The 23,483-nt window shown below is 44.5% G+C and overlaps 1 protein-coding gene across 3 annotated transcripts; it reads left to right on the top strand.

Moving 5' to 3' along the window:
- Positions 1-400: 400 nt before the first annotated feature.
- Positions 401-23,483, top strand: PGBD2 (piggyBac transposable element derived 2). Of its 3 annotated transcripts, XM_040622668.1 has the most exons (4): positions 401-564; positions 4,090-4,158; positions 12,577-12,638; positions 21,476-23,483. In XM_040622668.1, the coding sequence occupies exons 3-4, from the start codon at positions 12,622-12,624 to the stop codon at positions 23,250-23,252; spliced, it is 1,794 nt and encodes a 597-aa protein (XP_040478602.1). In that variant the 5' UTR covers positions 401-564; positions 4,090-4,158; positions 12,577-12,621; the 3' UTR covers positions 23,253-23,483. The 3 variants fall into 3 exon arrangements, with proteins under 3 accessions (XP_040478602.1, XP_040478603.1, XP_040478601.1); XM_040622669.1 differs by lacking the exon at positions 4,090-4,158 and having other exon boundaries at positions 21,479-23,483; XM_040622667.1 differs by lacking the exon at positions 4,090-4,158.

Below are 23,483 nucleotides of genomic sequence, written 5' to 3'. Positions count from 1 at the left end.
TGGGAGTTCTGCCCCTGATCAGTGTGCCTTACACGGTTATGTCTCTTCTGGCCTGGGAGCTGCTGTTGGTTCTTAACATTCTTTCACAAGATGGCGGGGGGCCTTGAATAACTTATGTTGGGAAAGCGAAGACTGTCTTTTCTACAGACCCCCTAAATCCTTCTGTTTCCAGAACCACCATCCCAGAGAGAAAAAAGGTTTCGTGCCCTTGTGAGTAGGAGCAACAGACGTTGTCTAAGCGAACATGGGAGGGAGCAGGGTGAGCGGAGCTGGCCGGCAATTCTGCGGACACTTCAGCCGCTCTGACCAGCCCCCGGAGGTACTTTCCAGTTCCCTCTAGGCTCCGCGGAGGCCCCGGCCTCTCTGTGGTTGCTCGGGTCGGGGGCGTGGTCGGGGGCGTGGCCGGGGCGGGACGCAGAAGGCGAGCCCCGGCGCTGCGAGCGCTCTCGTGCCGGACGTTGCGCGGCCGCGACGCCCCGGGCTGGCGCGGCCAGGCGTTCCAGGTTCGTTGTAGCCCGCTGGGTCCCGGGCAGCTCTGCGAGACTTCGGCTGCCCAGCGCGCAGGTAGGCGCCCGCCCCCGGGAGTCGCTGACCTGTCCTGGTTTGGCTATGTGAGAGGCAGGGCCTGGCGTTGCGTTTTCTCAACGGTGCCCAAGGCATTGGCCCTCGGTGCCGCGCGCGGAGGATGGGCGGGAGGGACTGGTGCGGGGACAATGGGCTGCTACGCGCAGAGCTGCTGGGGCCGAACGGAGGCTCCCGCTGCCAGGCGGGGACTCGGGCCGGGGGCGGTGCGGACTCAGCCCGGGTGACCCGAAAACCTTCGGGCAGCCAGGGTGCTCTGACGCAGGATGCGCGGGGGACCCCTGGCCGGGACCTGTGGGCGGAGCCGGGGCTGTGGTGGGGCCTGGTGGGGTGCAGAGCTCGTGCCACGCACCCTCAGGGAAGGGGCGGCTCTGCAACGTGCTGGGTGCAGGGCATGTCTGGCGTTTCTGCAGCTTCTGCCCGCTCCTGTGATTGCGGAGTGTCTTTTGTTTTCCTTTCCCCTTTTTCCGTTTGATGTGTTGGGGAGAGGAGGGGAGGGGGCCGCTGTCTCACAAAGGCTTCTCCGGAGCCGTTTTGCACGTGGCTCAACTTTGAGGCATTTACATTTATAAAATGTATTATTTTTTTTTAATTTCTTTTTGAAATAATTTCAGAATTAAAAAAAAAGTTTAGAAACTAGGACAAAGTATTCTCACATTTTATTCACTTAGACTCCCCAAATGTTAACATCGAATTTAACAGAACGGGAAAACTAGGACACTAACATCTACAGATTTTATTCAGATTGGTCTGCACCTCTCACCCATTTCCTCTCTGTGGTATAGGATCCAAGTCAGGATTTAGTTGGATGTAATTGTCTTATCTCATTGGAAAAATTTACATTTTATTTTATTTTATTTTATTTATGTATTTTTTTTTTGAAAAATTTACATTTTAAGCAGTGGAGGCCCTTTTATCCCCCCAAGACCCTTCAGAGTGGCCTTGGAAGCACCAGGTCTCAAATCAAAGGGTCTTTTCTTCCTCCATGCCAGGCCCAATAATGTCCAGCAGGGCCTCTGGGCAGCTTTGGCACTGGTGGTCACCCTCTGTGCCTTGACCCACCTAGTCCTAGCCCATCAGCCTATCCTGGTTCTCCTCCTACTTCTCAGGCCTACCTTCTTCTGTCCTGATATGTCTGAAGATGCCCTCCTTGGCCATCTTCTCTTTCAGTCTGGGCATTTTCCCTGGGTGAGCTCTTGTGGCTTCAAGAATTCTTGGGGTTTTGAGCATACCACAAATCCTCAGAAAACTCACTCGTTTATGATTCCAGGCCAGGCCATTTCTCTGTTCCAGACTTATAACCTGTGGCCTACACGATAGGGCTATCTCAAAAGCATTTCCGCCTCAATATGAGCATATCTCAGCTTGAACTCATATCTGGTCCTGTTCTAGTGCCCTCAGGTTCTGTGAATGGTACCACCCTGCCCTAGCCACTCAGCCATGCTGGGCAAGGCCACCCTGATGAGCTCTTTCCCTACCCCCAGTCGATCCAGACTTGGTTTCCTTTTCGACTCTTCCCTGGGCTGGCCCACTTTTCTCCATGGGAACCACCACCCTGCCTTTCGTCTCCCTGTGCTTGCTTTGGTGCCCTCACTCAGTTGTCCACACCACAGTCAGACTAAGCTTATTAAAATGTACAAGTGATTGTGTCATACTCAGCCTGTAAATTTTTTAAATTTCCCTTTACTAAAAAAAAGAGAGAGAGAGAGAGAAATTAAGATACAGAGCATAAAGAAAACAAAGTGATGGTTACCAGAGGGAACAAGGTGGGGGCATGGGTTAAATAGGTGATGGGGATTAAGGAGAGCACTTGTAATGAGCATCAGGTGATATACAGAATTATTGAATCACTGTATTGTATATGTGAAACTCACATAACACTGTATGTTAACTAGAATTAAAATAAAAACTTAAAATCAAAGATGCAAAAATAAATTAAATTTCCTTGTGCTGTAGGACAAAGGTAAGCCTTCTTAATGGTGCCCTCAAGGCCCTGAAATGGCTGGTCCAGCCTCTTGTACCCTCTCCTACAGGTTCCCTGCTCTGCTATGACTGGCTTTGCGGTTTTCCTTGTTTGCTGTTCCTCTTCCCAGGATTCTGTTCCCTGTGTACTCAGGGAATTCTTACTCTTCCTGCAGATCTTCACCTAGTCATCCTTTCCTTAGGGCAGTGTTCTGTGACCTCCCTAACGAGGTCCAGGTCCTGTTTTGCAGACCCTGATCTCTACCGCCTTCTCTCCTGGGTAGCCTGTTAAAGTGGCAGTTTTATACATACATGCTTAGCACCTGGTAGACACTTGTGATGTTGGCCAGATGAATGAGGAAGTGATGGGGTACTTCGTATGGTTGCTCAGCAGCCTCTATGTGAACGTTGTTGCTGGGAATTCGCTTAGCATATAGGGCCACTGCATACCCTCGTTCCATTTCTCTGTGGGTGCTGTCAGGTAGGGCAAGAGGGAGCCACACGGAAGGGATGGAGAACCTCGAGAGGGCATTGAAAGGGAAAAGTGGCTTTTGCTGCCCTTCCTGCTTAGCTTCCCTTCCCGTCCTGGTTGAATCCACTGCATTAACTGACTCCATGGACAGACTCTCTCCTACTCTCCATTTCCTGTGCATGGTTTCAGAGACTCTTCACAAATATATTTTGGTTAGGGTCAATCACATATCAGGCGTTCCTAGTTCTAGTCTAAAGAGCTGACTCAAAGTTAGAAGGTGAAATGGAAACGAAGGCCTGATGGAGGAGGTGGTGGGTGGGGTTCCCTGAACTACGGCAGTTTGCTCTGTGGTGTGAGTATTCACTGGGTGCCTGCCAGGAGCTGTGCTGGCTTCTGGGGACATAAAGGTAAATAAACTCTGCAACTGCCTGGCCATGGGGCACATGGTGAGGTCATCGTGCGGTAATCAAGGTGAAAGCCATAGGCCAGGAACCCTTGATTGGAGAAGGACGTTGCCCAGCAAGCCCAGGCAGGGGCTGGGTGGGGAAGCCCTGTGGACCAGGCTGGTGGGTGGCCTTGACCTAATTCCAGGACCCATGCAATTGTGACCTGGGGAGGTTCTCAGCAGGGTGTGAGAATGGGCGCGTGTCACAGTGAGTGGGTGGAGGCTGTCACTGAGTGCTGGTGAATGGAGGAGGACCGCCTGGGGCACAACGGAGAAAAAGGTATTGAGTTGAACTGCTAAGGTGGGTGTGGCTGAAATGGTAGCATGGGTCACACTCTCTGACCCCAAATCAGGGCCAGATATGTTTGAATTTTACAAAGTCATACTAAAGCACCTCTAATCAAACACAGAATTTCTGCAGCAAAATGTATGGATATTTACAGTTAGTAATAGAAATAGACATTGCAAAGAGCCTCCCATCATTTTAGATTTTGCTGCCAGAGTTTGTTGCTAAATTTTGAAGACATGTTCAGTTTTCCCAGCATTTGTGACTAGTGAGAATTGTGGGTGAGGGGTTGGGGATCTGAAATGATAGCTAACGCTTGGGCCTGCTGTGTGTGCTTCACAGGACAACAACCCTACCAGGATTGGTACCTCAAAGATCCCGTTTCATAGGTGACACGAGGGCACAGACAAGGTCAGTGACTTGCCTATAGTCACAGAGCTTACCACTGGTGGCTCTGTCATCTACATTCTTACCAGGCCGCTGACTTATGAATGGGAAGTGGGGAGAGGGTTTGAAGGACCAGGTCTGTCTCCCACTCTTCAGACACGTAGCGTCTACAGCCCGCCTGCCTGAGTGCCCAGGAAGGTCAGAAGGCAAGGGAGGTGAAGGGAAGGGAGGTGGGAGCCCCGCAGAGGTCATAGTCAGTACTCAGATTCCCTGAGGGCCTGTGGAGGCTCGTTTCCAGGATGCTGCATCTTGTGGGCTGGCTGGGCAGTGAGCTTTTCTGAAGAGCTGAGGGGACGTTACAGGCAGCGTCAAGAAGAGCAGAGGAGGAGGTGCGGTGGTGAGAGACACTGTTGCACAAGCTGCGATGTGGGCAGGCCGGGCGGGGAGAAGTAAGGATTCTGTAAGGAGATGTTTTCATGAGACCGTGGAGTGGGGAGATGACTGTTTTCTAGTTTTCTTCCATCTGCTGTGCACGATACATGTGTTCTGGAACACCCCAGACGAACACTTCCTGCCTGCCACTCCCTCATCCCCGCAGACCACTGTCCTCCTGAGGGACGCTGAGCAGGTCACCTCAGTAGCATTTGCTTACGTGTACGCAAGTATCCCAGTGCCTTCGTGTGTGCATGTGTGAGCGTGCAAAAATGTAGATAAAATGCGTATGAACAGGAATGATGAAACAACTTTGAGTATCCCACTCAGTTTAAGAAATAGAACCTTTTACTAAAACCTTAGAAATCCTGTGTGTGTCTGCTCCAATTGCATCTTTTCTCTCCAGAGGTTAACCACTATCCTGAAGTTCCTTTTAATCATTTCCTTGCTTTTCTTTATAGTTTTACCCTGTGGATGTATGTGTTTGCAGATTATTAGTTTTGTTTATGTTAGTTTATATTCTATATACTTAATGTATATATATTATAATATATATTAGTTTTGTTTACCTTTTTGGTCCTTGTAAAATGAAGCATATAGCAAGCTTTCTGGGGTGTTTTGCTCAGGGTATTTTTGCAATTCATTCAGGGGTGCGTGTGGCTGATGTTCTTTGTTCACTTTCTCTGTCGTATTCTATTGCACCCATTCCAGTGATGGCCATCTGGGCTGTCTCTGGTCTCTGCTACTGTAAATAGACAGGATTGGAGTGGGCATTCTTGTCCTGGTCTCCTGGTGCATAGATACGGTAGTTCCACTAGAGCCCGGGTCATCAAATAGGGTGGGGTGGCATGGGGAGGGAAAAACAGGTGTGGAGGAGACAGGGAGACACCTTTGGTTGTCACACCTGGCAGGTGGGGAGCTGCTGTACTAACCGGTAGAGGCCCATGGTGCTGCTAAGGAGCCTCCCCACCTCTTCCCACACACTAAGGAATTGTTCAGCTCCAGGTGCCGGTGCTAAGGCTGAGAAGACCTAAATACCTGGGGCGGATTGCTGGGTGGGTTTGGGTGTGTCCAACTTTGGTAGATACTAATGCATTGTTTACACTCATTTCAGCAGTATGGGCCTTCTAATACTACTCACTGATCTCTCCAACACTTGATAATGTCTGTCTTTAAGATTTTTGCCAACCTAGAATGCAAGCTGGTGCAGCCACTCTGGAAAACAGTATGGGTGTTCCTCAAAACGTGAACTAGAGCTACCCTGTGACCCAACAATTGCACTACTACGTATTTATCCAAAGGATACAAACTGAGTGATTCAAAGGGGCCCTTGCACCCCAGTGTTTATAGCAGCCATGTCCACAATAGCCAAACTATGGAAAGAGCCCAGATGTCCATCAACAGATGAATGGATAAAGAAGAGGTGGTGTATATATGTAGGAATATTATTCAACCATCAAAAAGAATGAAATCTTACCATTTACAATGATGTGGATAGAGCTAGAGGGTATTATCCTAGGTGAAGTCGTCAGAGGAAGGCAAATATTGTAAGATTTCACTCATATGTGGAATTTAAGAAACAGAACAGGATCACAGGGGAAGGGAGGGGAAAATAAAATAAGACAAAAATCGGAGAGGGAGACAAACCAGGAGAGACTCTTGAGTCTAGGAAACAAACTGAGGGTTGCTGGAGGGGAGGGTGGGTGGAGGTGTGGGGGTAACTGAATGAAGGACATTAAGGAGGGCATGTGATGTAATCAGCAACAGATGAACCACTAAACTCTACCTCTGAAACTAAAAAAAAAAAAAAAAATGCAAATCTGGTATATGTGAAGTGACATCTCAATCGTGGTTAAAATTTTTATTTCCTAAATAGCAATGAGTTTGACTATCTTTTCATGTTTGTGTGCTGTTTGTATTTCCTTTGAGAGGTGCCTCCTGGTATCCTTTTGCCCATTTCCCTGCTGTGTTAATTGTGTTTTTCTTAATTGTTCCTGTGATTTCTTTATATGTCTTAAATTCTTTATATCTCCTAGATACTAATCCTTGTATTTGTTACAAGTAACTTTTTATATATATTATGAGTTTCTCCTGATGAACCAAAAAATCCTTAGTTTAAACGTGGTGTCATTTATCCATCATTTTCTTTATGGTTAATACTTTCTGCAGACAGAGGTGGTTCCTGCTGGTTCCCCAGGTAGACATGACTCCCATTAGGAGCACATTCCAAGCAGGGCTGGAGCCAGGTCACAGCTCTCCGTCAGGGTCCACAGCTGGGTCTGAGGTGAGCAGGTCTGCCACTGGGGTCTTAGACAGGTGTGTCTCCTCCTGGTTCCCTGGGCTTCCCCTAGACTGACAGAGAGAGGCTGACACCAAGTCTCAGGGCTCCCTAAGGGTCTATAGCTGACACTGACGTTGGCAGGGCTAATACCAGAGGCATGGGTGGGGATTGCCGGGTTGCTGGGTGAGCAGGACTAAGGGCAGGGCTAGAGCTGCCTTGGGGTCCATAGTCTGGTCCCAGGCTGGCAGTCTTATTACTAGGCTGTGTGCAGTGTGGCTCTTCCTGAGCTTCTTGGCACTGTTTGCAGTAGGGCCAAGCGGGCCTGGAGCTGAGTCCCTAGAGAGTTGGGGCTACTTTGGATTGTAGGCCAGATCGCGCTCGGTGAGCTTGCCAGCAGAGTGCTGGCCTGTCTTTTCAGAGAAGCGCTCCTTAGTCTTGGGGTTCACCCAGGTTTTGTAGCCTCCTACCTGGATCCCAAAGCTCCTACAAAAGCACTTTTTCCATGGTTGGCCGCCAAAATCACTGTGTAGGGAGCCACAAATGGGGACTTTCTGTTCTGCTGTCTTGTTCACATCACTGCTATTTATTTAGGATTGACTCAGCATGTCAGTTCTGCTGTTCAGTTCTCAGTAATTTTGTCTGCTTGATCATTAATCAGTGAAAGAGGTATATTGAAACCTGTCACTTTTGTGGGGGGAAGGGGGAGGGAAGGAGGGAGGGAGGGAGGGAAAGAAAGGGAGGGAAGAAGAAGAGAAAAGAAAAAGAAAGAAATCATTGCCAGATTCAATACTGTGAATCTTTTCCCTATGTTTTCTTTGAAGAATTTTATATGTTTCGGTCTTTGATACATTTTGAGTTAATCTTTGTATATGATGTAAGGTGAGAGAGCCCACCTTTATTCCTTTGCACGTACATACCCAGTTTTTTCAACACCGTTTGTTAGAGACTGTCCTTTCCCTATTGAGTAGTTTTTACATCCTTTTTGAAGATTACCTGACCATATACACAAGGGTTTATTTCTGGCTCTGTTATAATTCACTGGTCTCTATATCTGTCTTTATACCACTGTTTCAACTTCTTTACCTTTGTAATATGTATTGAAATGAGGAAGTGTGAATTCTCCAACTTTGTTCTTCCTTTCCAAAATTATTTTGGCTATTTGGGGTACTTTGATACCAAATGATTTTAGAATGGGTTTTTCTATTTCTGGAAAAAATAGTGCTATTGGGATTTTGATAGAGATTGCATTGAATCCGTTGATTACTTTGGGTAGTATTGAGTTTTTAGCAATTTTAAGTCTACCAACCCATGAATGCAAGGTATCTTTCTATTTTTGTGTGTGTGTGTTTTAAAAAATTACTTTATGTTTTGTCATTTTCAGTGTACAGTTCTTTCACATCTTTGGTTAGGATTCTTCCTAAATATTTATTCTTTTCAGTGCTATGGTAAATGGATTTGTGTTCCTAATTTCCACTTCAAATTGTTCATTGTTAATGTATAGAAATGCAACTGATTCTTGGTGTCTTGATTTTGATTTCTGCAACTTTGTTGAACTTGTTTATTCTTCTTTTTTTTTTTAATCTTTAGAATTTCTACATATAAGATCATGTTATCTGGGGCGCCTGGGTGGCACAGCGGTTAAGCGTCTGCCTTCGGCTTAGGGCGTGACCCCGGCGTTATGGGATCGAGCCCCACATCAGGCTCTTCCGCTATGAGCCTGCTTCTTCCTCTCCCACTCCCCCTGCTTGTGTTCCCTCTCTCGCTGGCTGTCTCTCTCTCTGTCGAATAAATAAATAAAATCTTAAAAAAAAAAAAAAGATCTTGTTATCTGCAAACAGATAATTCTACTTCCTTCTTTCCAGTCCGGATTCCTTTTATTTCTTTTTCCTGCCTAATGGCTCTGGCTAAGACTTATAGTACTATGTTTAATAGAAAGGCCAGAGGAAACAATTTTATCTTGATACTGTTTTTAGAGGAAAAGCTTTCAGTCTTTCACTATTTTGTATATTAGCTGTGATTTTTCCCCCCATATTTGGTCTTTATTATGTTGAGTTGGTTTCCTTTTATTCCTACTTTATTAAGAGTTTTTATAATAAAAGAATGTTGAATCTTGTTAAATGTTTTTTCTGCATTATTTGATGTGAACATATGGCTTTTACCTTTCATTCTGTTGACACGGTATATTACACTGGTTGATTTTTTTTCTCATGTTGAACTATTCTTGCATTCCAGAAATAAATCCCACTTTGTTGTGGTATATAATCCTTTCAATGTACTATTGAATTTACTTTGCTGATAATATTTTCTTGAGGATCAATATTCATCAAGGGTATGGGTCTTTAGTTTTCTTCTAGTATCTTTGTCTGGCTCCAGTATCAGGATAATGCTGGCTCAGTTATTGTATTTTTCTACTCCAGAATTTGTTTGCTTCTTTTTTATGGTTTCTGTCTTTTGTCAATATTCTCATTTTGTTCATGCATTTCCTGATATTGTGTCTCTCTGTGTTCTCTTTTAGCTCATTGAACATCTTTAACAAATTGTTTTGAATTCTTCAAGAAATTCCGCAGTCTGCCTTTCTTTAGGATCAATTTCTGGACTTTTATTTTGTTTCTGTCATTGGGCCGTGTTTCCCAGTTTCTCTGTATGCTCATGGTCTGTTGAGATTTGGCCATTCAAAAAACAAAACAAAACAAAAACAGCCTCCTCTCTCAGTCTTTATGGACTGGCTTTGTTCAGGGGAATATGTCAGCAGTCAGCCCACCTAGAAGTTTGGAACCTCACCAGCATTTTCTGGTGATGCATTCTCTGGACTTGAGTGTGTACTTTTAATTGTCTCTATTTCGATGAGTAGCTTGTCCCTAATTTCTTCTCAGAAGTGTATAATCTTTCTCTCTCCCTGGCATCTTCATGTAAAACTGAAGAATTTCGAGAGCTCTGGTATACTGTGACACCTGCCTACATTTTCAGTAACCTCCAGACTGCTGCCATTCCCATCAGTGCTCCAAGTCTGACGAGGCAGAAATCTATCCCTGAGGCAGCCCCCCGGCAAGCCAGAATGTTGGACTCATAGTCTACTCTGATTTCCGTCCCAAGGGAGGAGTCGCTGTATTTACCCTAGTTGTGCCTGATCTGACGAGGGAGAGATCCGTCTATGCCCAAAATGCCATGAAGTTTTCTACCCTTTTAAATAGAATCCCATCCTATTTTTCTGTTGGCCTGGGTCCTACACCATCAAGTGGTCTCTAGAGTTCTCACAAAGGTATTCAGGTTCATATATGGTTGTTAACTTGCATTTCCATGGGGATTGAGGCCTGGAGCTCCACCATCTGCTGACATCACCTCCTCTGTATTTGTCTTTTGAACTGTCCTTACATTCCATTCTTTTCTTGTCATGTCCTTACCAGGCTTTGGTATTGGGGTAATGTTCATCTTATGAGTTTGGGGTGTTCCTTCTCTTTTTGTTTTTGGATGAATTTGAGAAGAACTGGCATTAATTATTCTTTAAATGTTTTGTAAAATTCACCAGTGAGTGCATTTGGTGTTGGGGTTTTTTTTTTTTTTAAAGATTTTATTTATTTATTCGACAGAGATAGAGACAGTCAGCGAGAGAGGGAACACAAGCAGGGGGAGTGGGAGAGGAAGAAGCAGGCTCATAGCGGAGGAGCCTGATGTGGGGCTCGATCCCAGAATGCCGGGATCACGCCCTGAGCCGAAGGCAGACGCTTAACCGCTGTGCCACCCAGGCACCCCGGGTTTTTGCTTTTTGTTTTTGTTTTATTGTTTGTTTTTTTTTGGTTGGGAGAGTTTGTGTTACTGATTCTTTCTACTAGTAATTGGACTGTTCAAATTTTCTGTTTCTCCTGATTCAGTCTTGGTAGATTGTGTATTTCTGAGCATTTATCAACTTTTTCTAGGTTGTCCAGTTTGTTGGCATATAATCAATAATCATTCTTAGTAGCCCCTATGATCCTTTGTTTCTGTAGTATCAGTTATAGTTTCTCCTCTTTCATTTATAATTTTGTTGATTTGGGTTCTCTTTATTTCTTGGATACTGTGGCTAGAAATTTGTCAGTTTTGTTCATCTTTTCAAAAAACTAATTCTTAGTTTTGTTAATCTCACCTATTATTTTTCTGTTCGCTAATTTACTTATTTTGCTCCGCTTTCTTTTCTGCTGCTAACTTTGGGCTTAGGTTATTCTTTTAAAAATTTTTTAATTTAATTTTAAATTCCAGTATAGTTAATATACAGTGGTATATTAGTTTCAGGTGTACAATATAGTGATTCAGCAATTCCATACATTACCCTGTGCTCATCATAAGTGCACTCCTTAATCCCCGTCCCCTATTTTACCCATCCCTCCACCCACCTCCCTTTTAGTAGCCATCAGTTTGTTCACTAGAGTTAAGAGTCATTTCTTGATTTCTCTCTCTTTTTCTTCCTTTGCTCATTTTTTGTTTCTTAAATTACACATATGAATGAAATCATATGGTCTTTGTCTTTCTCTGACTCACTTGTTTCACTTAGCATAATACTCTCTAGCTCCATCCATGTTGTTGCAAATGACAAGATTTCATTCTTTTTTATGGCTGAATAATATTCCATTGTATATATATACCACTTCTTCTTTATCCATTCATCTATTCTTCTTATAGTACCTTGAGGTATAAAGTTAAGTTTTTTTATTTGGGATCATTCTGTTTTCTTTATGTATGTGTTTATAATATTAAGCTTCTCTCCTAGAAATCTTCTGCTGCGACCTAAATGTTTTGGTATGTTGTGTTTTCTTTTTCATTTTTTACAAAATACTATTTATTTACTTATTTATTTGAGAAAGAGAGCACACGAGTGGGTGGAGGGAAAGGGAGAGAGAATCTTAAGCAGGGTCCACACTCAGTGCAGAGCCTGACGTGGGGCTCAGTCTCATGATCCTGAGATCATGACCTGAGCCAAAATCAGGAGTCTGAATGCCACCCATGTGCACCTCAAGATACTTTTCAATTTCCCCTTTAATTTTTCTTTGATCCGCTGGTTGTTAAGAGAATGTTGTTTCATAGTTCTTTATACATCTAGGACTTCAATGTCTAATACGGTGCCCACTGGCCAAGCATATGTGACTATTTTCATTAAAATTAATTGAAATTACATAAAATTAAAAATTCACTTTCTCAGTCATACTAGCCATATATATCAGATGTTTAATAACCACATGTGGCTCATGGCTGCCATATTGGGCAGCATCGATAGAAAATATTTCCATTATTACAATAGGTTCTGTTGGTAGTCTTGATACAGAATAATAGTTGTCAACCGGTGCAGTTTTGTCCCCCATGGGACACATGGCAATGTCTAGAAACATTTTTGATTTCCACAATTAGGGGATCGTGTTCTAATGGTATCTGGTGGGTAGAGGTCTGGAAAGCTATTAAACATCCCATAATACACAGGACAGCCCCCCACAGCAAAGACTCATCCAGCCCACATGCCAGTAGCTCTGATGGTGAAAAACTTTGCCCTACAATATATTTTGGTGTGAGGTAGAGAGCTCATTGTTTTTCCCTCTGATTAGCCAGTTGACTAGACACCATCTCCTGTGTGTACTCAATCCATCCCACTCTGGTTGCTCGTGAACCTTAAGCTAGAGATGTTTTTTCCCTTAAATAGTGGAGAAGGTCCTGTTGCCTTGCTAATTAAGATAGGATTTTAAAAATCATCTTCTGTTGTCTTACAGATTCTTTGACTGCACATACAGACAACTCTGTGTTCCGAGTTCATCATGGCTTCACCTTCAAGGTAAATGTGTTTGATAAAAGGCTTTATGCAAGTACTTACTCCTCTCTTTTTGAAAGGCCAAGCCCTTGACACTTTTAGCCCTAGCGGGAGGGGCAGAGGGAGAGGGAGAACACACTCCAGGCTGAGCACAGAGCCTAATGTAGGGCTCGATCTCACGACCCTGAGATCAGGACCAAGCTAAAACCAACAGTTGGTCGCTTAACTGACTGCACCACTCAGGCACCCCTTCCCCATCTTTTAATGCACAAGATGGTTGCTGGTGGGCTGCCTTAGTCCCTGAAAGCTTTGCCACTCAATGAGTGTTTGTTTGTTTGTTTCAAGTTTTTATTTAAATTCTAGTTAACATATACTGTAATATTGGTTCAGGAGTAGAATTTAGTGATTCATCACTTACCTATAACACCCAGTGCTCATCACAACAAGTACCCTCCTTAATACCCATTACGCATATAGACTGTCCCTGGCCACCTCCCCTCCAGCAAGCCTGTTTGTTCTCTATAATAATCTCCTGTGGTATACCTCCCCCTCATTTTTTTTAGTTCCTTCCCTTGTAGTCATCAGTTGTTTTTTTCCTTAAATGCCATATATGAGTGAAATCCTATGGTATTTCTCTTTGACTGACTGACTTGGCTTAGCATACATAATACTGTCTAGTTCTGTCCACATCACTGCAAATGAGAAGCTATCATTCGTTTTGAAGGCTGAGTAATATTCCATTGCACACCACATCTTTATCCATTCATCAGTCCATGGACATCTGGACTCTTTTCATAGTTTTGCTATTATTGATAGTGCTGCTATAAACATTGGAGTGCATGTGCCCCTTCAAATCAGTATTTTTCTATCCTTTGGGTAAATACCTAGTAGTCCAATTGCTGGATTATAGGGTAGTTCAATTTTTCATTTTTGAGGAACCTCCATACTGTTTTCCAGAGAGGCTGCACCAATTTGCATTCCCACCAGCAGTGCAAGGGGGTTCCCCTTTCTCTGCCTCCTCGCCAACATCTGTTGTTCCTGGTGTTGTTATTTTTAGCCATTATGACAGATACAAGGTAGAATCTCATGATTTTGATTTGTATTTCCTTGATGATGAATGCTGTTGAGCATTTTTTCATGTGTCTGTTAGCCATCTGGATGCCTTCTTTGGAAGAATGTCTATTCATGTCTTCTGCCCATTTCTTAACTGGATTATTTCATTTTAGGGTATTGAGTTTGACAAGTTCATTATAGATTTTGGATACTAACCCTTTATCAGATATGTCATTTGTAGATATCTTCTCCCATCTGTAGGTTGCCTTTTAGTTTGTTGATTGTTTCCTTCACTGTGCAAAAGCTTTTGATCTTGATGAAGTCCCAATAGTTTATTTTTGCTTTTCTCTCTCTTGTCTCTGGCAACGTATCTAGTAAGAAATTGGTAAGGCAACTTCAAAGAGATTGGTGCCTATGTTTTCCTCTAAGATTTTGATGGATTCCTGTCTCACATTTTGGTCTTTTATCCATTTTGAGTCTATTTTTGTATATGGTGTAAGAAGGTGGTCCAGTTTCATTCTTCCACATGTGGCTGTCCAGCTTTCCCAGCACCATTTGTTGAAGAGACTGTCCTTTTTCCGTTGGATATTCTTTCCTGCTTTGGCAAAGATTAGTTGACCACATAGGGCTGCGTCCATTTCTGGGTCTCTGTTCTGTTCCAAAGATCAATGTGTCTGTTTTTGTGCTGATACCATGCTGTCTTGATGATTACCCCTTTATAATATAGTTTAAAGTCCAGGATTGTGATGCCTCCAGCTTTGGTTTTGTTTTTCAAGATTGCTTTGGCTATTCGGGGTCATAGGTTCCGTACAAATCTTATTGTTGTTTGTTCTAGCTCTGTGAAAAATACCTCTAGTATTTTGCTAGGGATTACATTAAATGTATAGTTTGCTCTAGGTAATGTAGACATTTTCGCATTTGTTCTTCCAATCCATGAGCATAGAATGTTTTCCCATTTCTTTGTGTCTTCCTCAATTTCTTTCATAAGTGTTCTGTAGTTTTCAGAGTACAGATCTTTTACCTCTTTGGTTAGGTTTATTCCTAGGTATCTGATTGTTTTGGTGAATGTTTTGGTAAATGGGATCAATTCTTTTTCTCTTTCTGCTGCTTCATTATTGGTGTATAGAAATGCAAGAGATTTCTACATTGATTTTGTATCTTGCAACTTTACTGAATTTGTGTATCAGTTCTAGCAATTTTTTGCTGGAGTCTTATGGGTGTTGTCTGCTAAGAGTGAAAGTTTGACTTCTCTGTGGATTTGAGTGCCTTTTGTTGTTATTGTTGTCTGCTGAGGCTAGGACCTCCGGTACTATTTTATTTTATTTATTTATTTTTTATTATTTTTTTTAATCATTTTTTATTATGTTAGTCACCATACAGTACATCCCCGGTTTCCGATGTAAGGCTCGATGATTCATTAGTTGTGTATAACACCCAGTGCACCATGCAATACGTGCCCTCCTTACTTCCGGTACTATTTTAAATAACAGTGGTGAGAGTGGACATCCCTGTTTTGTTCCTGACCCTGGAAGAAAAGCTCTGTTTGTCCCCATTGAGGATGATGTTAGCTGTGAGTCTTTCATACACGGCCTTTATGATGTTGAGGTATGTTCCCTCTATCCCGACTTTGTGGAGGGTTTTCATCAAGCATGGATGTTGTACTCTCTCAAATATTTTTTCTGCATCTATTGAGAGGATCATATGGTTCTTACCTTTCTTTCATTAATGTGGTGTGTCATGTTGATTGATTTGCAGATGTCAGACAATCCTTGTAGCCCAGGAATAAATCTCACTTGATTATGCTGAATGATTCTTTTAGTGTAGTGTTGGATTCAGTTTGCTAGTATGTTGTTGAGAATTTTTGCATCTATGTTCATCAGGGATATTGTCCTCATTGGGCTCTTTCTCTGGTTTTGGAATCAAGGTAATCCTGGCCTGATAGAATGAGTTTGGAAGGTTTTCTTCCATTTTTATTTTTTGGAGCAATTTGAGAAGAATGGGTATTAACTCTTCCTTAAATGTTTGGTAGAATTTCCCTGAGAATCCAGATGGCCCTGACTTTCATTTGTTGGGAGAGTTTTGATTACCAATTTAATTTATTTGCTGGTTATGGGTCTGTTCACATTTTCTGTTTCTTCCTGATTCACTTTTGGTAGTTTATATATTTCTAGGAATTTATCCGTTTCTTCCAGATTGCCCAGTTCGTTGGCATATTAGTTTTCATAATGTTCTCATAATTGTACTTCTGTGGTATTGGTTGTTATCTCTCCTCTTGCATTTGTGATTTTGTTTATTTGGGTCCTTTCTCTCTCTCTCTCTCTCTCTCTCTGTCTCTTTTTGGTAAGTCTGGCTAGGGGTTTATCAATCTTATTAATTAATTCTTTCAAAGAACGAGCTCCTAGTTTCACTTATCTGTTTTACTGGGTTTTTCTTTTTTTATATCATTTATTTTTGCCCTAATCTTTATTACTTCACTTCTGCTTCCTGTTCATTTTCTAGCTCCTTTAGCTGTAAGGTTAGGTTGTATATTTGAGACTTTTCTTGCTTCTTGAGGTAAGGCTGTGTTGCGGTATAGTTCCCTCTTAGGACTGCTTATGCTGCATGCCAAAAATTTTGGACTGTCCTATTTTCATTTTCATTTGCTTCCATGTATTTTTTTTTATTCCTTCTTTATTTTCTAATTAACCCATTCATTCTTTAGTATGGTGTTCTTTAACCTCCATGTTTATGTGGTTTTTCCACACTTTTTCTTGTGGTTGACTTCAAGTTTCATAGCGTTGTGGTGAGAAAATATGCATGATATGATATCAGTCTTTTTGTATTTGTTGAGGCCTTATTTGTGACCCAGTGTCTGGTCTCTTCTGGAGATGTTCCATGTGCACTCAAAAAGAATGTATATTCTGGTGCTTTCGAATGAAATGTTCTGAATATATCTGTTAAGTCCATCTGGTCCAGTTTATTATTTAAAGCCATTGTTTCCTTGTTGATTTTCTGCTTAGATGATCTATTGCTGTAAGTGGGTTGTTAAAGTCCCCTAATATTACTATATTATTATTGATGACTTTAATTAAGTTTGTTATTAATTGATTTTTATATTTGGCTATTCCAATTTTGGGGGCATAAATATATACAATTGTTAGATGTTATTGTTGGATAGACCTGTTTATTATATCACAGTGTCTTTCTTCATCTCTTGTTGCAGTCTTTAGTTTAAAATCTAGTTTGTCTGATATAAGTATGGCTACTCTGGCTTTTTTTTTTTTTTTTTTTTTTTGATCTCCATCCCCTCACTTTCAATCTACAAGTGTCTTTAGGTCTAAAATGAGTTTCTTGTAGGCAGCATAGAGATGAATCTTGGTTTTTTTTTTTATCCATTCTGGTACCCTGTGTCTATTGATGGGAGCATTTAGTTTGTTTACATTCAGAGTGAGTATTGATAGATATGAATTTAGTGCCATTGTGTTAATCGTCAAGTGACTGTTCCTGTAGATTTTCTCTGTTCCTATCCTGTCTTTGTTGCCTGTGGTCTTTCTTTCCCTCTCAGAGTGCCCCCTTTTTATTTCTTGCAGGGTTGATTTAGTGGTCATGAACTCCTTTAGTTTTTGTTTGTCTGAGAAACTCTTTATCTCTCCTAATATTCTGAATGATGATAGCCTTGCTGGATAAAGTATTTTTGGCTGCATATTTTTCCCATTCAGCACATTGAATATATCATACATCTCTCTTCTGGCCTGTTAAGTTTCTGTGGATAGATCTGCTAATCTTATTTGTGTTTCCTTGTAATTTAGGGACTTCTTTTCCCTTGCTGTTCTCAGGATGTTTTCCTTATCTCTATATTTTGCAAATTTTACTGCAATATACCTGGGTGTTGCCTTGCTTTTGTTGATTTTGGTCTGAGTTCTCTGTGCGTCTTGGATTTGGATGTCTGTTTCCTTCACCACTTTAGGGAGGTTTTTCAGCTATAATTTCCTCAAGTAAACCTCCTGCCCTGTTTCTCTTTCTTCTTCTGGGACTCCTATGATATGAATGTTGTTATGTTTTATGATGTCACTTTATGAGTTCTGTAAGTCTACATTTGTCATCTAATATTTTTCTTTTCCTCTTCTTTTCAGCTTCATTATTTTCCATAATTTTATTTTTTATATCACTTATTCATTCTTCTGATTCTTCCATCCTTGTGGTCATTACATACAATCAGTTTTGCATCTTGGTTATAGCATTTTTTATTTCAGACTGACTAGTTTTTAGGACTTATCTCTGTGGTACAGGATTCTATGGTATCTTCTATACTTTTCTCAAGCTCAGCTAGTATCCTTATGATTATTGTTTTAAAATCTGGGTCAGGTATATTACTTAGATCTGTTTTGAGTAGATCCCTGGCTGTGACCTTTTCTTGTTTTTCTTTTGGTATGAATTCTTCCCCCTTGGTATTTTGCCTAAGTCTCTGTCTTCTGTGTGTTAGCCTTTTTGTTTCCTCCTCATGGGAGTAATGACTGTATCAAGAGGTCAGGGAAAAAGAAAAGAAGAGGTCATATACTGACCAGGGCCTGGGACTTCAGGAAGTATTTCTGGTGTGTGCACTCTGCTGCAGTGTTTTGGCTGCTCCTTCCCTCAGGTCGGTCCTCTGCAGTGTTTCACCCTACCTTCAGCGAGGAGTGTTTGACCCTTGTCCAGTTCCAGTGTGTGGTGAGTCTTAACTAGGGGTGCTGTGGTCTCCTTGTTAAAAAGGTTAAATCCAGGGGCACCTGGGTGGCTCAGTCAGTTAAGCATCTACCTTCGGCTCAGGTCATGATCTCAGGGTTCTGGGATCAAGCTCCATGTCAGGCTCCCCATTCAGTGGGGCGTCTGCTTCTCCCTCTGTCCCTCCCCCTGCTTGTGCTCCCCCCGCCCAAATAAATAAATAAAATCTTTAAAAAACAAAAAAAGGCTGGATCCAGTATCCACTAGAACTGATTTTGTATCACACTATGGTTGGTAGACTTGGGTGTGGGGAGTCTGTGCTGGTTTTCTGGGAGAGAGGCCCAGCTGCTGCTCTGTCTCTGTCACACTTGCCCTAGTGAAGAAGCACCTGCAGAGCTTACAAGGGTGGGGCTTGGTGTAAGTGTCTGAAGCCTACACTGTGTGTGCTGTACTCCTCACTGAAGTCTGTCAGTGCTGACTGGGGTGGGGGCGGATAAAAATGCGTCACCCCACCCTCTGTTCCCTGGAAGCCCTCACAGAAGAGGGAACAATCTCCCCTCATTTTGTCCCCGGCTTCCCTCAGATCCCTACCTTCAGCCTGTCTGTGTCCAAGCTGTTAGCCCATCCAGTGGCACGGTGCTCCTGTTTTATCTCACTCATGCTGACTGGGTTTCAAAACTCCAAATTGTAGGGATCTAGTGCAGCATGGACCCGCACAAATCCTCTGGGGGAGTGTCCAGCCACACTGCGGCTGGTGCCGCTTTGTCCCTGAAGGGCAGTCACCTGAACATGCAGGGCTTGAGTTCATGGTAAAGCACAGTGGAAAAGCTGATGTCCAGGTTAGCTGTACTCAGCAGCTGCCTCTGCTCCTGTGCCAACAGGCAGCTCAGTGTGTCTGATGGCTGTTTTGTCGCTGGAGAGGCAGTGCTACCTCTTCCAGATGTACTCCAAAAAGAGCATCTGTCTCTCCCGGGGGACCCAAGGGATCCTCAGACCACGCCGTCCGGGCTTCTGCCCTCCTCCACGGGAGCACCTCTCTGCTGGCCGGCTCCATCCTAGTGATGGCGTGGGCTTCTAAAACTTCACTATTTGAGCTCCACTGCTTCTAAAAACGTGCTATAATCAGCCCCTCTCGTTTTCTTCCCTCAGTGGTTTTGGGAAAGTGTTTTTCTTGTGCAGTGCCCTCCGCATGTACTCTCACGTGCTCTTGCTCACTCCTCTCTCCCTGATCAGGGCTCCCTCCCCACCACCCACGATTCTTTCCTCTCCCAAATCCTGTCTCCACACCTCCTACCTTCCACAGTGTAGCGTCTTTTCTCCCTCCAGTTGTTCCCTTTGTTGTTTCAGTCCTCAGGTTGATTTCTTGGGTGTTCAGAATGATTTGATATTTATGTAGCTGTGTTCGAGGGGTGAGGAAAGCACAGGATCCCCCTGCTACTCCTTCATCTTAACTCCTCCTCCCCTTCTCCAGGAGTCTGAACAGCCATGTGCAGAGGGTGTTTGGAGGCAGGGGTGCAAACAGCAGCTTAGGTGGTAAGACTGGTGGAAGCCCTGGCTGTGACGGCCTGCATCTGCTGCTACAAACCAGGAGAGGCTGGGGGGCTTGTGAAGATGGCTACTGTCCCCCGAGAACTGCTCAGTCTGAGGTCCGTGGGAAGAGCTTCAGGTTTTCTCTCCTTGATGCTGGGCTCCCTTCCTGGCCCACAGACCATGAGAAATACCCTACTTCCCCTGAGGTCAGATCTCCTGTGCCATAGCTTCTAGCACAGAGGCTGATGGAGTCAGTGTCCAGGACGTGAGGTTGGAGTGAGTCTCTGATGCGTCTGAACTCCAAAGTCCAGGGGCAGGTCTGCAGAGAAATCACCTCTGTCGTAAAGCCTATGTCCTCCCTCTGGTTTGAAATTCTTCTCATGAGGAGGTTGGGCTGGAGTGGCACAGGGCAGCAGACCTTGCTCCATCCCACATCCCACTCTAGAGGGACACAACTGAGTATCGTCATGAGGCCTCTAGAGCCTTGGGGGCCCTGGTCCTGGTGGCCTGGGCTCTGCTCTCCTCCTATTACCTCTGAAGCCTCCTTGCTGTTTACAGATAGCAAGTCCCTTTGGGCTCAGGGCCTTGTACCTGCAGTTCTTTCTCTGTGCCTGGGACGCCCTGTCCCTGGTTGTCTGCAAGCCTCACTCTCTTTGGCCACCCACGTTGTCAGCCTTCACTCATCATCCATCTAAAATAGCAACTCCAGTCCTACTCTTTTCGCTATATTCTCTGTCCCTTATCCAGGGTGGCCCCTTTCACAACCTGATGCCATCCTGCATAGCTCCTTGTTTGTTGAACATCCTCTTCCTCCTCCCGTTAGAACAATTCCTGTGCAGGTCGGGAGTGGAGTGTGCCCACTGCCAGTCCCTGGGAAGTGCCTCCTCATGGTTGGTGCTCATGAAATAGAAGTGTCTCTTGTCATCCAGTTCATGCCCACCTGTGCAGGGAGAGTTAGGCTAGCAGGAGTTTCCATGTTTCCTGAGTCTGTTGGGCTTCTGAGTTGCAGCTAGGGTATAGTAAGATGTCTGATATTGAGGGAACCATCTGAAAATCTGTCTGAATCTGTTCAGGTCCTGAATAGGGGTAGTGAGAGTTCAAGTAGGGAGAGTTCGAGAACTTGGGAAAGAGGAAACTTACAATTGCTAAATTAATAAGGGCAAGGGAAGACCCAGGGAAGACTGAGGGGTGAAAGTAGAGCTGCTGGGGCCACTGAGTCAGAGGACATGAGTGGGTGTCACATCAGCAGCCCAGGCTCCCTGGTGGTGGTTAGTCTTACCTGGGGATGACAGTGGCACGTGGACTTATGACTAGAGGCAGTCCTCTATTCAAAACACTTTAAGAAGGAATGAAGAATGGAATGTCTCTTTAGAATGCCCCCCCTTAAAATACTTCTGCACTTGAAAGAATAATCTGTGCTGGTCTGCAAAAGTCCCTTAGCTGGCCCTGGGCCTGCTGGTGCTAGGTCTGAGATGCTGTTCAAGCTCAGGTGCTCTGCAGGGGCCGCGCCCTCCGCTCAGGCAGCCCTCTCACAGGGTTTTCTGCGGACACACCATCTCCTGTGCGGCCTGTCCACATCTTGTTTCCTGTCGTTGCAGCAGCTCCACTGTTGGGAGAGGTGCCGGTTCAAAGCCAAAGTCGACGAAGCTGCTGGAGGTTCTGAATGCACTGGAGGAGGAGGAGTCCAGCCACAGCAGGGAGGAGATCTTCATTGCGCCACCCGACAATGCCTCAGGGGACTTCACTGATGAGGACTCGGGTGACGAAGATGGCCGGCGAGGCTCCCACCTGCCAGGCAGCATCCTGCATGCCTCTGTTGTGCCTGAGGACTCCGGCACCGAGGAGGAGGAGGAGGAGGAGGAGGAGGATGGCCTGCAGCGGCAGCCGGCCATGAAGAGGCAGAAGGCAGCAGTGGAACCTCAGCGCGTTTGGACCAAAAGGGACATCCGACCCGACTTCGGCCCTTGGAGTGCATCGGATCCTCACATGGAGGACCTCAAAAGCCAGGAACTGAGTCCTGTAGGCCTCTTTGAGTTGTTTTTTGATGAAGGAACAATTAATTTCATTGTCAATGAGACCAATCGTTATGCCTGGCAGAAAAATGTCAACCTCGGGCTCACAGCCCAGGAATTAAAGTGTGTTTTGGGCATTTTGATTTTAAGTGGGTATATATCCTATCCAAGGAGAAGGATGTTTTGGGAAACGTCCCCTGATTCACATCATCATCTTGTGGCTGATGCGATTAGAAGGGACAGGTTCGAACTGATCTTCTCCTACCTGCACTTTGCAGATAACACTGAGCTTGATGAAAGCGATCGGTTTGCCAAAGTCAGGCCTCTCATTGTGCGGATGAATTGCAATTTCCAGAAGCACGCGCCCTTGGAGGAGTTCTACAGCTTTGGCGAGTCCATGTGTGAGTACTTTGGGCACCGGGGATCCAAGCAGCTGTCTGCAGGGAAGCCCATGCGGCTGGGCTACAAGATCTGGTGTGGGACGACCAGCAGGGGCTATCTGGTGTGGTTCGAGCCCTCCCAGGGCACGCTCTTCACCAAATCCCACAGGGGCCTGGACCTGGGAGGCAGTATGGTGGTCAAGTTTGTGGATGCGCTTCAGGAGCGTGGCTGTCTGCCTTACCACATATTTTTTGACAAGGTTTTCACAAGTGTCAAACTCATGTCCATTTTGAGGAAAAAGGGGGTGAAGGCCACAGGAACTGTTCGTGAGTACAGGACTGAGCGGTGTCCCCTCAAAGATCCCAAAGAACTCAAGAAAATGAAGAGGGGTTCATTTGACTATAAAGTTGATGAGAGTGAGGAGATTATCGTGTGCCGCTGGCATGACAGTAGTGTGGTCAACATCTGCTCCAATGCTGTGGGCATAGAGCCCGTGGGGCTCACCAGCCATCATTCAGGAGCAGCCAAGACGCGGACCCAGGTCCATCAGCCGTCCCTGGTGAAGCTGTACCAGGAGAAGGTGGGGGGCGTCAGTCGGATGGACCAGAACATTGCCAAGTACAAGGTGAAGATCCGGGGCATGAAGTGGTACTCGAGCTTCATTGGCTATGTCATCGATGCGGCCCTCAATAATGCCTGGCAGCTGCACACGATCTGCAGCCATGATGCCCAGGTGGACCTCCTGGCCTTCCGGAGGTACGTGGCCTGTGTGTACCTGGAGAGCAACGCTGACATGTCCTCCCAGGGGAGGCGAAGCAGGCGGCTAGAGACGGAGAGCCGCTTTGACATGATCGGGCACTGGATAGTCCACCAGGACAAGAGGACCCGGTGTGCCCTCTGCCACTCACAGACCAACACCCGCTGTGAGAAATGCCAGAAGGGCGTCCATGCCAAGTGCTTCAGGGAGTACCATATCCGGTGACGCACAATGGCAGGGGGAGCCTGGGGATACTGGTTTGTGAGATGTTTACAAGCTAATTACATAGAGTACATGGAGCACTTGGTTTTGTATTGGAAAATAGAGACCTGAATCCCTAGTAATTTGCTTTTGTATTTCCCCCCATCTCCATTACAGTTATCTTTTTATTGTCTTCTGTGATGCCTACATGTAACGTAAATTAATATTTATATTGGTAATTATAGATGCTTATAA

Source organism: Ursus maritimus, unplaced genomic scaffold (assembly GCF_017311325.1).
Source record: "Ursus maritimus isolate PB19 unplaced genomic scaffold, ASM1731132v1 scaffold_5, whole genome shotgun sequence".
In the NCBI taxonomy this organism is placed as follows: Eukaryota; Metazoa; Chordata; class Mammalia; order Carnivora; family Ursidae; genus Ursus; species Ursus maritimus.
The sequence above is the reverse complement of the archived record's forward strand: the minus strand, read 5'-3'. Positions and strand labels throughout refer to the sequence as shown.